This window comes from Maniola hyperantus, chromosome Z (assembly GCF_902806685.2).
Source record: "Maniola hyperantus chromosome Z, iAphHyp1.2, whole genome shotgun sequence".
In the NCBI taxonomy this organism is placed as follows: Eukaryota; Metazoa; Arthropoda; class Insecta; order Lepidoptera; family Nymphalidae; genus Maniola; species Maniola hyperantus.
The window spans coordinates 5012613-5029973 of NC_048564.1; the positions used below are offsets into that span (position 1 = coordinate 5012613).

Sequence of the window (17361 nt, forward strand, 5' to 3'; positions counted from 1 at the left end):
AATTGACAGGGGGGCGCTGTTGGATAACAGAAGCTTAGAATATTTAAACAAGAACAAAGGGGACACTTGACGGCAACGTTAGTTCCGATTTTCGCCACGCGCCAAGATAGCCTTGTCGCACTGTATAATTTGTGGGCAATATCTAAGTGTCATTAAAGCTGATACACAATCTGCGACATTTAAATTGTTTATGTAGTAGTTAAATTGTTTGTGTTTCGACTGTCCACAAATAAATTAATGCTATCCTTCTCTGTACGGAACATCGTAAGAAAGATAGCACTATATTTAGACGGGTAGGTCTCACTATTTCCATTACCCATTGCAATTGTAATATTAAGACTGTACGTTCGTTTTTTTCAAATCAGTCTCACTGTACCCATTGACTAATGAAACGACGAATGGAAATAGTGGGACTCATGTCTCAGTATTCCCATTTGAAGTATTAAAACGCCTGATAAAAATCAAAATCTACGATATCTTACAGAAAATAGCCACAACAAGACATAATGAAACAATATATAGTGGTCAGACCGATAAAGAATATATAATATTGAGTCGAGAATATTATTGAAATTCTAAAACAAGCGTTTTCTTGGTCGCAAATAGTCGCGGTATAAAAACGCAACGGGAATAGTGATACAAGTAGTATCAGTATTACAGTCAATGGGAATAGTGAGAGACCCACCGATTCAGACCTGTCAATTTAGTTCAAAGACTGTACAATTTAGTAGCACCAAATTGCTATTAAACACAATATTTCGTGGAATGTGTGTCTGCTTCGTCCTTTACAATAATCAATCTAAGCTTACAGATTCTGTATTATAAAATGTTGTGATGTATCTACCATTAAAATATGTGCCTCCGCCCTCTATATTATAACTGTTTAAAAACTAACTTTAATTTGTGGACAGGACTCTACTTGTTTTGTAATAGCTATTCTGGAACTATGAAGACGCGGCCGAAAGTGATGAACATCGGCCTTTAGAATGATATTTCATATTTGTAGAGCGTTTTTTCTGTCACTCATACCCATATGACGCTTTGTCGGTCTTAACGACCGAGACAGTGCTCTACAAATCTGCCGTCTCCTTCTAAAGATCGATGTTCATCACTTTTGGCCACGTACTGTAATTGTTATGTGCCTTGTATAAAAACTTTTACACAGCTCACATTTTGACTCATCACATTATCAAATATCCAAAGAATTTTTTTACTTTGACTTTTACTTAAGTAAAATATATTTGCAAATATCCTTTTAAACCTGAAGCAAGGAACAAACTTACCAAAACGGGACAAGACGCGCGTCGGATAAAAATTCCGTGCTCACTTTCGTTCTTGTAAAATTCGCTAGATTTGTTACTAGCCTGAAGTAATTTTTTTTTAATTGGACAACTAAAACAACATTTCCTTATTTTAGAATATAAAATATAAGATGAACTTGTGTAGTGTATTTTTACAATGAATTATTATTTATTGATTTTTTAAAGGCAGACTAGGGAGTATTATCCGCGGAAGACAAATGTTCCTCATCTTTTACTACGGTTTTTCACCTTAGTCCATCGCATACATTATGCGATGCAGCTGCGCGATTGCGGGAGAATGACAGCTACAATGTCACGATCGCAATCATCTCTGATTGGTTAACGCTCGTTCACTATTGGCTACAATGCATTGTACAACAAGAATCGCACAAATTCAGCCAATCAGAACAATTGAGATTGTAATAATGATTGATGCAGGTTTTAGACAATCGCCCAGCAGTTCTCAGTGATCCATTTTTGTCCTCCACGAACAATAGTCTCTAGTCTGTGCAGGCCATACGAATGATTGTGAAAATGTGAACAGCTATCAAGACAGCCCCTTTTCTATTTCTGTAAATTGTACCTATCTATTCATATGTGGAAGTTATGAATAAATGTTTTGTTGAAACTGCCTTTTTATGTTCTGGTCATCATCATCATCATTATCAACCAATAGACGCCCACTGCTGCACATAGGACTCTTGTAGGGAATTCCACACGCCACGGTCTTGCGCCGCCTGAATCCAGCAGCTCCCTGCGACTCGTCTGATGTCGTCCGTCCACCTGTTGTCAGGCTCTACCTTATTTTAAATTAATTTTAAAAATGCCCGGGTTAAAAGTTAATTGGAGTCAAAAAGCGTTAAAATGTATTTGTTTGTCAAGATCTCACGTACAAAATACCATCTTGACAAACAAAAATTGGCCACGGTGATAAGGACAAAAATGATTATTCGTCACGTTCTAATATAGAGCAATGCATTTAGCTATCTCGCTCTAACACTAATAGTGACAATAGGGCTACTTCTACAGGTATTTATTCTTAGCCTTAATATAATCACAGTATAAGGAAAATAACAGACCAGTAGTCCGACGGCCGACGCCTTTGATCTCGTGGTAAATGCCGACAGCGTCGTGACCATTGATGTTGGAATCCCCCTCTACTTTTCTATGGTCGTGACAATGTCTGGAGGCTAGGGTTGTCACTAGTAAACAATATGTTCTTATTTTGTTTATTTCAGATGAATATTGTTGCAGTCAGACAGAAATTAAAAAAAATACTGTTTTGAGTTCTGAATCAATAATAAAGCTTCCTCCGATTAATCACCCATAATCCGAAAATGTGTTTGTTTGTTGGTTTGTCCTTCAATCATGCCGTAACGGATCATATAAACATCATGAAAATAAGAAGTTTGAGTAGGTACAAACAATTTAGGTCTGATACTTATGAGCTTTCAAAAATCTGATCACATGATCAAACATAAACTACGAAATCAAGTCTTCCCCCACTGCCACCATCGCCACCGCTGCTGCCACCGCCGACAACTTAGCATTGCTGTGGCGATGACGGTAGTGGTGCTGGCAGTTTCAACTAACTATATCCACGCGGATCGCAGTACTTCAATGAATAAAAATCATGACGACGACAATCCTTCAATTTATGTCCCGGAATTACTATGGCCGTCCCCGGACCAGGGTCCCCCGCACGATGTCTTCGTCATACCTCTGATAGTGGAAATAATAAATGATCATATTTGTCAATGGTCAAAAAAGCTAGAATCCAGGGCCGTAAAGCCAGCTAAAAAAACACATTTACGTAGTGGTTACATACTCTTTGGTGATCTCCGGATTACTGGTCTGTGGTCTGTGGTGATGGATGTGGCTGCTATTTTGATGTTTATTTTGTAATTTTTAGATATTTTATTACAAAAAATGTATTAAAAAGAGTTTAAGATTACTGGAAAAATCTCAATGTTTATTTTATCTCAGGACATGTTGATAACACGAAAACTGGGTGTGTTGGAACTACAGTGAAAATTATGTTTTATAAGTTCTTTAATGACATTAATGTATTTAATTTCACAATAAACAATTTAGATTTACGCACGCATATCATTTATCGGTAAGTTCATTATAATTTTCTTATGCCAGCTGCGAAATAAAATCAGTTATCGCACTTTAGTCTAACAAAAGAGCATGGCGTAGTGAAATAGACCTAACTAAAATGGCGACTTGTTCGAAAACAGCTGATATTTCAGATAACCAATAAACATGGCATAAAATGTAGTTATACTTGAACTTTACATTTTCGACTTAGAAGTACAGCAGAACTATTAAATATGTCAGCATTTAGCAACCCTTTTTAAAAACATTTGTGTATAAAAAGTCTAGTATTTGCCTATTTGCCAAACTGAATAGCAAGGAATTTCTTTGTAATTTATTTCAATTAAATGAATCATGATACATTCTACTGTTCCTATAACTTATTACTTGAATATGAACAATAAACTGTATTTACATTGCATCTAAAAACATTGTGTATAATAATATATTAATATATACTGAATCTGGTCTGCTCCATAGCACTCTCCTAACAGTCCTAATAAAAATATACTATTAAATTTATACTATTTAACATGTCATAGCCAAAGTATATAATTAATTTACCGACACTGATATGTACTGTACTTAGTATTTAACCAATTTTCTTTTTTCCATGTACAACAGCACAACTTCTCAACTGATAAATGAGATTTCCTGCGTGCCTTTGAGTGAGTAAAATATTTTATTTACTGTTATCTTAAGAAAGTGAAGGAAGACACAGCCGGAAGGCCCAAAAAAACTATTACTTTATAATTACTTTATTAAAATAAAATTAAAACTAATTTACAATACTAAATTTTGGATTTAATGCTACTCTATGTAACCAAAGAATCAGAATGAATTTTGGGCGTTTACAATGATTAAGGAAAACTCAAATTTGGGTCGCAATGTCGCAATAGCTGACGCTGCTACTTGTGTCTTCAGCAATATCGTAGAGTCAGCGCTTCACCTAAGGCTATGCAATATAGAGTCAGCGCTTCACCTAGAGCTATGCGATATAATTAGAATAAAAACAGTAAATCTAGTACCTACTAGGCCAATAAAGCAAAAAAAAATTGAGTCACTCTCATTTATTCTCACTTGAGCACTGCATGCAATAAAATAATCAGTCAAAATTTAGACTTGATGTGCTCAACATTTAACGTTATAAAAATTGTGTTTTCTGTTACAGTTTCTATTAGTATTACAATCTATTTTATTGATGTGTTTTGTGTATTGCTTTAACTGTGCACTTTTAATTCTGTTGTATAAAGCACAATCTTAATATATTATGATTTCAGAAATTATATATTAAAATTTAAATGTCATTCACTTAATTAAGGAACTGCATTCCGAATTCCGTAAATTAAATTATTCGATAATTCAAAAGCACTTGTAAAAGTTTACTTGATCAAAAATTATATGTTCTATTCTATTCTATTCTAATACAAAGAAGGAGCTCGCTATGTATAAGTTATTGATAACTCCCTTCTTAGACAGCTAGACAAAATATTAATTAATCTCTGCTATGTTGTCTGACCTACAACTGATGTTACAAGTTCAAGCCTCCATTATTTGTTTCGTTATTGACACAAGTTATGTTTTAACATTGCTAGTTAGATAAGTGTATATATAATTAATTACAAGTTTTATTCTTTTTTATTTTGTCCATGAACACCCAGTCCATGAGCAGCAGAGCTGGTTCGATTGGCTATCAGCCACCACAGTCAGGACAACTTGCCCCAAATGAAAGTAATGATGTGACAAATGCAGAAAATGTGGAGAGACAAAAAGATTTCTGCAGGGATTATATATGGGGGGCATGTACCAAGGGAAACCAGTGCAAGTTCCGTCATGAGTTAGAGTTCGAGGTTATGAAAAAGACTTTAAAGTTCTGCCACGATTATCAAAATTCGACTGGATGTGCGCGTGAACACTGTACATATCTGCACGCGAGTAAGGAGGAGCAGAGTTTGTTCACAGCGACAGGACAACTGCCGCAGTGTTTAGTGCAGCGTCACGCCAATATGTCTGCAGGGGCTGCTGAAACTATTCCCCAAATAGCGTTATATATACAAGAGAGTCTAGCGGGAGCGCATCAACCGCCGCCGCCGCCACCGCCGGCTTCTGCTTCTGTGCACGCGACCATTGCTCCGCCGCCCACCTACGCCTCGGTGTATCCACGGCCTCCCGTCGCGTCTGTCGCGTCGGTAGCTCCGTGTCCGGCACCTGTGATGCCTGTCCAGCAGCTACCTCCACCTCCGCCTCCACCTACAGTACCATCTACTTATGTTAGACAACAGGCACCTGTATTTACAGGTAATTTTTCAACCTTTTGTTATGTAATGAATTTTTCTATAGTCTTGGCCAAAAGTATTATGCACCTCAACTTTTAATACATTTTTGATATTAAAGGTAAAAAAATTAAAGCATCATCATCTAAATATATAAAAGAAAAAGGTGACTGACTGACTGACTGATCTATCAATGCACAGCTCAAACTACCAGACGGATGAAGGATGTCCACGCGGAGAAAGTCGCGAGCATAAGCTAGTTTAAAATATCCTTAAAGTATGTGGCAGAAAATAATGTACATCAGCCTTTAGAATGACATTTCGGCTTTATAGAGCATTGTCTCTGTCACTCATACCTTTATGACTTTTTGTCGGTCTCAACGACAGAGACAATGCTCTACAAATCTGCTATCTCCTTCTAAAGGTCGATGTACATTCTGCCGCGTACTGTACAGAATAAGGTCCACATTTTGGTCATGGTTCCATGTAATATATTTTAATATGTTCGTCTTATATATAAATAACGTGATATAAAGAATACTGCTTATTTTTACAAAAAATAAAAAATAAAATATATTCTTTTGCAGCAGCACCTCCACCCGCCCAAGTATTTGCAATGCCACAGGCACCTCCACCAATGGTACCCATGTAAGTAAATAATACATTCATTGGTACAGATATCTTTTTAAAGCTATTGTTGAGGAAGAAAATTGTAAAAAAACTGCAGTTTCTTGATGGCTTCTAAGTAGACTCTTCTTTCTAAACGAGTGGTAGTTACTAATCACTCAAACATACAGGCTTAATTTTGTTTTCATTTATAGACTAGCACTTGGCTGCAATCAGGCCTGGTGACAAGTGATGATGCAGCCTAAGATGGAGCGCGCTTGCCTAGAAGATGCCTATTCACTCTTTCTAATCAATATTTTACTACCTTACCTACCTACCTACCTATTATTATAAGTTGCAATAGACTAGTGGTTAACGTTGGACTAGCGGCGGTCTCCTCTCCTATGCAGAGAGTAGAGGTTCGATCCTGGGCATGTATCTCTATGTACATTGTACATGTTTAAGCACTTTAATTTCACTTGCTGTAATGGCGAAGGAAATCATAGACAGAGAACTGCATGCCTGAGAGTTCTTCATAACGTTCTCAAAGGTGAGTGAAGTCTGCTAACACACAATTGACCAGCGCGGCGTGGTGGACAGTATTGGGCCGGATGGGGTTGATGATGATGGCTGTCATTATTATTTCAGGTACGATGCTAGTAAGCCACCTCCACCTATAATGCCGACACATGTTCAACTGAAAAGTGAGCCAAAGAAAAGACAAGCTTCAAATGAAGATCTAAATGGTAAGGTTATCTTATTTTATGCAGCATGCCAAGCCAAACTTCGATGTGATCACTACAATAAGTGCAATCCTTTAAGCGGCGTCTTACGTGAGCGATCTTGACGTAAACGTGAAGCGACACGTCTAACAAGTATATACCTATTGAAGTTCGCTTTGTATCGCCTACGTAAGACGTCGCCTAAGGGAGAGTTAAAACGAGACAGAGCTATATCTCTCACATAAATCTATCTCGTTTCAACTCAATCTTAAGTCTGAGCAAAGACAAAGTGCGATCTATAGATCTCAGCCTAAGATTGAATTATATTTTTGACTGTTGGCGAAAATAAACAGTTTTTGCTACTAGAAATCTTCCAAAGAAGACTAACTGCGTGTGATAGCAATTGAATAATCTTACATACTACAGATAAATGCTCAGCGATATAGAAAGAAAAAGTTTTAAGAGCATTCGTAGCATAAGCGATTTTAGAACATAGATTAATTTTTATTTTAACAATCTACTGCTTAGAATAAATTACATTACTTACATTGTTGGCGTATTCCTTTTTTCATAAAAATCAAATTGATGGCTTCAACTTTCTGTGTGTTTCTAATCGGAGTGGAAGGGGGGGGGGGGGGGGATTACATAATCAATAATTCAGAAAATTTCAAAGAACGTCCTCGATATACACCAATATTGTTGCATACTGTCAATACCCAAACATTTACAGACTATACTTTCAATCCCTTATCGAGGACACATTGACGGCATTGACCGTACTGACCGTGAAGCATATTTTTACTATTTGTGGTCAATACCGTCAATATAATCTTCGATACGGATCGAAATATTGCATATCGCAAGACAATATTATTGCTAGTGTGCCCGCCAATTGCAATTTGGTTTTGAGCATAATCAAACCTAAAGCAATTTATTATTGTACTAGCTTATTCCCGCGACTTCGCGGCGTGAACTACACAAATCTTGAACCCCTATTTTACCCCCCCAGGGGTTACATTTTTAAAAATCCTTTCTTAGCGGATGCCTATGTCATAATAACTATCTGCATGCAAAATTTCAGCCCGATCCGTGAAGTAGTTCGAGTTGAGCGTTGATAGATCTGTCAGTCAGTTAGCTTTTCCTTTTATATGTATAGATTATAATATTCACTGCTTTTTTGTATTGAAGTTTTGTTTACAAGCACATTTAAAAGTTTTCATAATTATTGTGTACTCTCACGAGACGAAGACCGGTTCTTAAGCTTGCGCGGAGACATAGGTCTAACACGTAAAAGATTCATGAGAAAATTGATCGTTTTTTTATTATATCGATTACACGACTGCCCAAAGAAAGCAGTGTAATGTTTTCAGGATTCATGTATGTATGTGAGCTTTTAGGGTTCTGTACCTCAAAAGGAAAAAGGAGCCCTTATAGAATCACATTGTTGTCTGTCTGTCTGTCCATCGTGTCTGTCAAGAAAACCTATAGGGTACTTCCCTTTGACCTAAAATCATGAAATTTTGTAGATAGGTAGGTCTTATAGCACAAGTAAAGGAATAAATCCGAAAGCCGTGAATTTGTGGTTATATCACAAAAAAATGTGTTGGTGCTGTTGTCATTATCTTGCAGTGTTGCACATAAAAAATGCTAAAATATCTTGTACGATAGTACGGAGCCCTTCATGTGCAAGTCTGACTCGCAAATGGCCGGTTTTTTTATTACACCGTAACTTCAAAATGCCTGAACAGATTTGTACGCGTGTCGTATCGCTAGATTCCTTACATCATCCCCAGTGACACTTGCTATAAATTGTTTGAAAAAAAAACAAAATGGCTATACGGTATTTTCAAATGTGAAACATTTTACTTTTTAGTTCGTTTTTCGCAGGGCAGTCGTGTTTACAATTTTTTTAATAACGACTTATTTTTAATAGTTTTTAAATATAATATTATATATGTTATTAATGTGTAATAAACATACTCGTCTATGGCTTTGCGATTATCTATTTTGTTCTCAGCTCGACCAACCAAAGTTAGGAAATCCGAAGAGGCCAAAAACGCAGACGCCCTCTGTGAACAGTGTGTACAAAAGGAGCTAAGGTTTGAATTCCCTACGATATATTTTCACAATTTATATCGCTTTTATGGTAACTTGTATGTATCTATAATGTACCCAGTGAATTATTGTCTTATTTTTGTGCAACGCATATCACTGGTAATCGCAGGTATTATAATCGAATATTTTAAATGCGATTTATAAAGTAGTTTTCTTATTATTTTCAACTTACTATATTTTATTATAGCATGAGGGGTATTTTTATTGATTAGAAATTCAGACAAGTCATTGAGACTTTCTTAAAGCCCTATAATCCTGTGGAGTGACGATATGATATTGTATTCAATAGATATAGATATAAATTTATTTTTAATAATAATTATTCTCATATTTCCCATTCCATATTTTTATAAAGTCTACAATTTATCTGGATAATAATTGCGCAAACAAAAATGTGTACATTTTAAGCATCATACGTTTTTCAATCGAATAATAAATTACAAAATTATTTATTAATAACATCTAATATTTTTTGGTAAATTGCTATTTACTAGAAAATATTATTCTAACATAAGATCACGTTGGGTTGCGAAATTCAATTATTTTATGTAAAAATTGCAACCGCTCGCGAATGTGTATGAATGAGTTCTGGCTTCTTCAAGTTGAACAACGAACATTATAATGTGTCCGAACTAACAAAAGGGAAAATTTCCGTCATGTTGTGACGACTTAGCTAGAAGTATATTTTGTTTCAATATATTTTTAAGGGATTTCTTTGGAGGATTTGGTTGGTTGGTTGGAGTTGGAGAAATTTTCAATAATTTTTTTAGGAATCCATTGAAAATATAATATTAAACCAAAATATATTTCTAGCGTCACAACATGGTGGAAGCTTTTTCTTTTTGTTACTTCAGGACACATATATTATAAAAGCTGATTGTGACATAGACAACACATTTTAGACTACAAAATAGTAGGAAATTACCCACAACGCTGGGCAGGGTGTAAATGGAAGTAGATTTTTTGTCTTCAAACCTAAGCAATCCGTTAAAATATGATTATATACTAATCATTTTTATTTTGGGCGTTTACGTAAAATGCGTTTTCTTTTGCCTTCGCTCATTTAATTTTGAACAGCCTTTTAAGTTAATTGTATTTTGTGAGATAGTCAAAGACATTTCCATCTGTCCAAGAAGACACCCGGCTTGGCGTAGTGGGAACTAAACCTAATCATTAAAAAACTAGTCAAATGCGAGCCGGACTCTCACACGAAGGGTTCCGTACCATCGTACAAGAAATAACACTTTATTTTTTTCAATTTTCATAGCGGCCATTTTGAAATTTTTAGTATTTGTTGTTACAATAGCGCCAATAAAAATTCTGTTTCACGAGCTACAGCATGCAGACAGACAGACGGACGGATGGACAGCGGAATCTTAGTAATAGGGTCCCGTTGACACCCTTTGGTACGGAACCCTAAAAAGTAACGATATATTGAAACTTTGGCCGTCAAATACTTGGACGATCTAACCTATGGACTTGTAACGCGCCTAATATTACAAATAAAAATTTCTGTCACTTTTGGTGCGGGACGAGGAAACACTACATAGACAACTTGACACACTCACTTAACAAAGTTTTGTGTCATTATTAACACACACATATCTAAATCTTCAACACTACTACATTTTACGCACACTAATAAGTTATATACATCAACATACAAAGACATTACGAGTGTAAGACAGTCAAATTGATTTGCGATGCTACCGTATCGATATTTTAAAATATATCGATAGTTTTTCAGAAACAAAAGTAGAAGTAAGAATTTATTACTCGTATTTAATTACTTAAAACCAGTGTTTGGTCAGCGTAGCGTATTCTTGCATACATTCACCTCACTTAATAGATAATTATCCCAAAAACTAATAATGCAACGTAAAAATAAGAAAAATATTTATTTAAAAAATATGCACATACTTTTTTACTTATTTTATATCATTTTTAATCTTTTGTATTTTTTTATATAACGAAATTTTCATTTAAAATTTCGATAGTGAAAATGTACTTATTAATGACCTTGGACGATCTAACCTAGGTTAGATCGTCCAAGTTAATGACTTATATTATTATATAATACAAAATAAACCTGACCGCGCAAAAGCCTACCAAACATAATTAGTAGGTATATCAATCAATAAAATGTTTTTTCTTTCCAATCAATCATTTATTTATTGCACATTGGGTTTACATGGTAATTCCAATATGGTGTACTCTTTGTCCAAGAAAATTAAATGTAAGTTATTAAATATTACACGTATTGCCCTTACAAATTAGCAATGCAAAAATTTTCTCAATACCTGCCGCTTTTACCCCACAGCAAAATTCCATAAGACAGATATGATACTATGAAAATAAATTAGTAAACACACACGGTGGCCTCTTCTATTTTTAACACGTCATTATTTACCATTAGGTTAATGTTATGTATATTCTTGGCGATTCTCTCTGTAAAAATATCGAAATCTGTAAAAATAAAACGATTATGATAAATTATTACCTAATCCTCATCCTTGAGAAAGGTACACCTTTTAGCTACATATTACCCAGTTCAGAGACACCCTACCCCGTTTCGCGCCTATCACTAAAATTGCGTTGCTTTAATATTTTTTTAAATGTATTAAGTACGTGAAATCACAGAAATCGACCAGTTTTATTACAAGTATAGGTAGCGAAAAAATTGTGGTAATTAATAATAACTATTCTTTACTTGACTTGAAGACGGTAATTTAGTCGTTAATAATAAAGAAAATGTTTTCATCGATATCGATAATCGAACCGCAATCACTATCACATGATTCTTAAAAATCGAACCTTATGTCCTATGCAATTAAATCTAATACTGAAAATTTTTGTAAAAATAACACTATAGTCTCGTGGGGAGTGCGGTATACTATAGACGGAGAGCCAGGACCCAAAATACTGTTTGAATTTACTAAGGCTAATTTTTTTATAGTTCATTAGAATGGTTGCGTACACAAACATACTGCGGTTAGTCAAGTGAACCTGAGAACAGTGACTCAGGTGCGCTATCAAAGGTGTCGTACCTGCGAGGTAATAAAATGAATTTACTAAGGCTGAAAATTGTTATATAACTTGTATATTGCATATAAATAAAAGTTGTAATGGTTAGTCAGCAGAATATGGGGACAGAGCTGGTCAGTATGCGCAAAAAATTAGCCTTAGTAAATTCAAACAGTTTTTTGGGCGCTGGCTCTCCGTCTATAGTATACCGCACTTCCCACGAGACTAGTGTTATTTTTACTACTACGTAATTTCATGCTGTTCACGCGTATTCAAATTTTAACCTAATTTGTATATATCGAGGGTTGCAATTGTTTAGAAAAAACAAAATATAGTCTCGTGAGGAGTGTGACTCGTTTCTACCGAATTATTACGTACTCAATTACTGAATCGGTAAAGTTCTCGATTGTTATTTTATTATAATAATTTATGTAATTTAATTTATAGAAAGCGTTTATTACACCAAAAATACTTACTTATGAAATGAAATTCCATCTTTTTGTAAATTTGATGTGTTTGATTTGTTCTTGCACTCACTAACGGCACAAACAGGCATTTTTCACCCAGCGTGTAAGACGTCGTCACACATCGAAAACGATTCTGACAATGACAAAATCGATTCCGCAAACAGTGTTTATAAACGCAGTGGATTAAAAATCCATTACTATTGACAGAGGGGAATAATCATGCGAGGCGCGTCCTTAGGTTAGATCGTCCAAGGTCAAATAACAGCAACTTTATTTAAATCAAATTTTAAACTGAATAGTAACTGAGATTTATGTGATACACCAAATAAATATCCAATAAAATTGATTATAATTGCCTTATTTTAGGATTGAGGCGATTAGGAAAGACTTGGATGCTGGTTATGAAGAAGAAGAGTATGAGACCTTGATGTATAAAAAGAAATTTGATGAGTACCAGAATCTGAAAGAAATATTAAAATCATTGATCAGCACAGATCTTTTCCAGAGATTCTTTGAAGAAAATGTAGAGGTAAAAGTTTTGTCCTTATTAGTGATATTTAAGCAGTTTGATGTAAGAGGCCCTGAATTCTATTTTACTCATCATTTAAAGGCTGGGACATACAATACTCGACGGAAACGTATCAGACTCGGTTCTAAGTTGTGTTACATGGAACTGCATGAAAGTGTTTCATCTGAATACTCCCACCGACGCGCTTTGCAGTCATTAATCATACATGACATAAGTAAGCGTTGATTGTGACGTCCTGCCTTGCATTTACTATCGTGCTTTTCTGGGTCCAAGCCTTTAATCCAATGCCAATTTTGAGTAAAAAAACTTGTTGAAGTCAATGCAGTGTTGACAAGTTAATGCACTGTGTAAACACACAGCAAGTCGGTTTCTGCTAATTTTTCTATAGTGGTACTCACCTAGCCGTGTAGCATGTAAGGGCGGGTCCAGATATGTATCACTTGCCCGATCCGATCACCTATCCGAATAGCCGACGCGTATCATGATCGCATATGTGGACGGGTGATGATACGCGTAGGGCGATCTCGATACGCGATCGTGTCGGGTTTTGTCCGATCATCAAAGGTGATACAGATACGCGGTCATTACTATACGGAAGAATATAGAGATCATGTGAAGATACGGATACGGAGCAAATCGAGGCGTCCACAACTTGTACGGGGCTTGATACATGATACGCTGATACGGATACGGTGATCGGATCGGGCAAGTGGTACATTTATGGACCCGCCTTAACGTATCTGATACTGTATCAAGTGAGTACGTACGTAGGAACGAGCCCGCTGCGCACGTGGGCAACGCGTAGCTCGTAGCTGGATACGCGCTGACCGTGGACGAGCCGTACCCACTTGCAGGTTGATACAGTATCAGATACGTTACATACTACACGGCTAGTGAGTACCCTGCTTATTGGAATGAAACTTCACCAATTCATTTCTTGCAGAATGACTTCTACAAGTTTCATTGCGAGTGTACACTTTGCTTAACATCAAAACTAGTTTCGTGTGAATGGATTGAATGTTATAAATTTTAAAGTTTATGCAAATATATCTTTCTTGCAGAGAATACCTCAAAATCAATTCCATAACATATTCAGCCAAGCACCATTTTCTGCAGTAAGTATTTTTGAATATCACTTTTCTGATATGAAAAGTATTTATTTCCATTTCATGTTCTAATTATGGTTCTATTTGTAGGGAGTTTCAACAGTTCCTAATCAATTCCTGTTACAATTGATGGACTATGTGATGACAGATGCAAGGAATGTTGATTTGGTAAGTAAAATAGAGATCTTTTTACCTCAATTACCTTATTTTTTAGTGTTTTTGAATTAACACAATATGATCCCGAATGCATAGCTCACAATTCCCATAGTCCATAGTTGACCATCAACTATTTAGTGAGAAGGATAGGATAGCCCTGAAGATCTGTGCCCCTTCCCTGCAAATAATAATTTGAATTAAGCCTCATAAGGCTATTACACGGATTAATAGTTACATAGACATGGTTTTACAGAACCGCTTGGCTCTCTCATGAACAATAAATAAAATAAACGTTTTATTGTTGAAAAAATTAAGTTCCACTTTTGTATTATACAATTTGATCTAATGAAAACTTAGTGTTTTAACTGTCACAATAAAAATTACAGCTAGCCTAACCAAATTACTGTAGAAAATCATGCCCACTGTACAATCATCATCAAACACTTATCTCAGATGTAAATTCGATAAATGTTCCCGTAAGATAATTTAGTGTTTCATTTATAAATCAATTATTTTATTATTTGTTTCAGACTCCATCAGCCTCGCTGCGCATAGATGAATCACTTATTCAGGCATTGTCTTCGTTGCCTAGGAAAGCAAACCCTGTAAAAATTATATATAATGCCGGAACTACTCATAATAATAATAATAATACTAATCATACTAATGCACCTCCTGAGGTTTTGCAGACGTTTATGGACATTTTGCGGCAATGTAAGTAACAAATGTTATTTCTATAATTTTCTCGAATACAGTTGTAGGTACTGCCTAATTTTCAAATAAAAAACTAATTGATAGGCAAAAAAACCGGCGAAGTGCGAGTCAGGCTCGCGCAATGAGGGTTTCGTACTACAGTCGTATTTTTTCGACATTTTGCACGATAATTCAAAAACTATGATGCATAAAAATAAAGAAAAATCTGTTTTAGAATGTACAGGTGAAGACCTTTTATATGATACCCCACTTGATATAGTCACTCACTTCGAAAGTTGAAAATACTAATTATTAGTTCATGACCACAATTTAATTTTTTTTGTGTGATTTAACCGTTTTTGATTTCGCAGTTTTTAGATTTTTCCCCAAATGTCAGCTATAAGACCTACCTGCCAAATTTCATGATTCTAGGTCAACGGGAAGTACCCTGTATGTTTCTTGACAGATAGACAGACAACAAAGTGATCCTATAAGGGTTCCGTTTTTCCTTTTGAGGTACGGAACCCTAAAAATTGGCTTTGATAATATCAAATACATCCAAATAATTCCAAGTAAGAGGAAGATGGCAGATGAATAGCTTTTAAATTGATTTTCGGGAATTTTTATCTCTCCTGTCGTTATGCCTAACCATAGTTATATTGAAATCTTTTTAGTCAACTCATCCGACAAATCACCACCTTCAGAACCTAGCCGCGATTTTAACAAGAGCCCAAGCACAAGCAATAATACAACAAATGGCTCCCACCAATACTCGAACAGGCAACAAGATATACCCATGACAGTGAGCTCAAGTAGATTTCCACCACCACCGGGACCTGGTATGCATGGGATTGCGACGTCTACAGTATATGCGCCTCAGGTAGCGCCCGCACCTCAGCCTTACCAGCCCTATCAGCCAATGCCGCCGGCAGGGCTTTACTATCCACCACCATTCGCTGCACCTCCCACAGGTATGTTACTCTTATTAAGTGTTTCAAAATGTTAATATATCAGTATCAGACTGATAGAGAGTAAAGACAAAATTTTAAATTCTTAACCTCTAGCACAGCCGCAACAAAATATCTCCATCTTCAGTAAAAAAGAGCAACCGCCGAGTTTCTTGCTGGTTCTTCTCAGTGGGAACAGCGTTTCGAACCAGTGGTAAATTATTATGACGATTCAAAAGCACTTGTAAAAGTTTATTTAAATAAAAATACATAATATATTCTACTTTATTCTAAACCTTGATTCCATGTATATTTAGTCAAGGGTTATCACATTATAGTGTATCTAATATCGGTATCTAATGATGTGAGAGGAAGGTATATATAAACATACCAGCCCCCCAATTGTGTAAGAATAACCATTTCATGGCTATCGCAATCGTCAAGAATTCTGCCCTTTGATTGGCTGTGATAAAATGTAAACAGCGAATCAACCAATCAAATGGCAGAATTTCTTGACGATTGCGATAGCCATGAAATGGTTATTCTTACACAATTGGGGGGCTGAAGTGAAGTTAAATATTAACCACGACGCACAGCGGCTTATCGAGAGTTTTGCCTTTCATAATAACCTTACTGCAATATGAACTTGATGAGGGCACAATTGCTATTGAAACCACTCAATCAGAAATGCGACCTAAACACAAAAGCATTTAATAGTCGAATGAGTCAGTGGTTGAACACAAACTCCTTAAGAATCATCAAATACTCGCTTTTATACCAATCGATTCAAGATGGTGATGCAACACATCACGTGACTTCTGTCAGCGATAATTAATTATTATAAGTGCGCTAACATATATGTATTTACACTCCGCAATATTCATTGGGCTGCACATCTCGGGTGTTCGCGCTATATATATTTCGTGTTTTACACAACCTTTCGGTACAATTTATTCTCATGTTACAAAAATTAAGATTTCCAATCGCGACTTTTACACTATTTATTTATCAGGTATGCAAATGGCTCCAGAAACCCAGGCGATGAGAGCGCATGTTCCCGTAACGATGGCGCCTGCGCCCCCGCCGCCCGCACCCCTCGCGCCCGCTGCGCCGCCCGTTGTACCGCCCATGTACCAACCTAGTCACTACGCGATAGGACGCTACCCGCCGCCCTACTATCCGCGACATCAGTAGCACAACGGTAAGCTTCTTCTGATCTTCTATAAATAATACAACCTCACTCGTGGCCACCTCGCCTCCGCTCTTAGGTCCTTTTCACAATACTTACAGTGCGACATCGCGTCGTATAATTTTATGACAAC

At 36.1% G+C, this 17361-nt stretch overlaps 1 protein-coding gene across 4 annotated transcripts in view; it reads left to right on the forward strand.

The window, feature by feature from the left end:
- Positions 1-3163: 3163 nt before the first annotated feature.
- The window catches only part of LOC117995908 (uncharacterized), a 34634-nt gene continuing 20436 nt past the window's right edge, over positions 3164-17361 (forward strand). For 2 of the 4 annotated variants that reach the window (XR_011238470.1, XM_069509071.1), the window contains exons 1-12: positions 3164-3420; positions 4026-4069; positions 5063-5699; positions 6262-6322; positions 6929-7026; positions 9020-9101; positions 12975-13137; positions 14199-14252; positions 14334-14411; positions 14930-15113; positions 15767-16063; positions 17052-17240. Coding sequence is in view for 3 of the 4 variants with exons in the window: in XM_069509071.1 (XP_069365172.1) it covers positions 5066-5699; positions 6262-6322; positions 6929-7026; positions 9020-9101; positions 12975-13137; positions 14199-14252; positions 14334-14411; positions 14930-15113; positions 15767-16063; positions 17052-17233 (1833 nt within the window). In the remaining variant the exon portion in view is untranslated. The remainder of the gene's footprint in view (positions 3421-4025; positions 4070-5062; positions 5700-6261; positions 6323-6928; positions 7027-9019; positions 9102-12974; positions 13138-14198; positions 14253-14333; positions 14412-14929; positions 15114-15766; positions 16064-17051; positions 17241-17361) is intronic. The other 2 variants (XM_069509073.1, XM_069509072.1) reach the window with 2 other exon arrangements.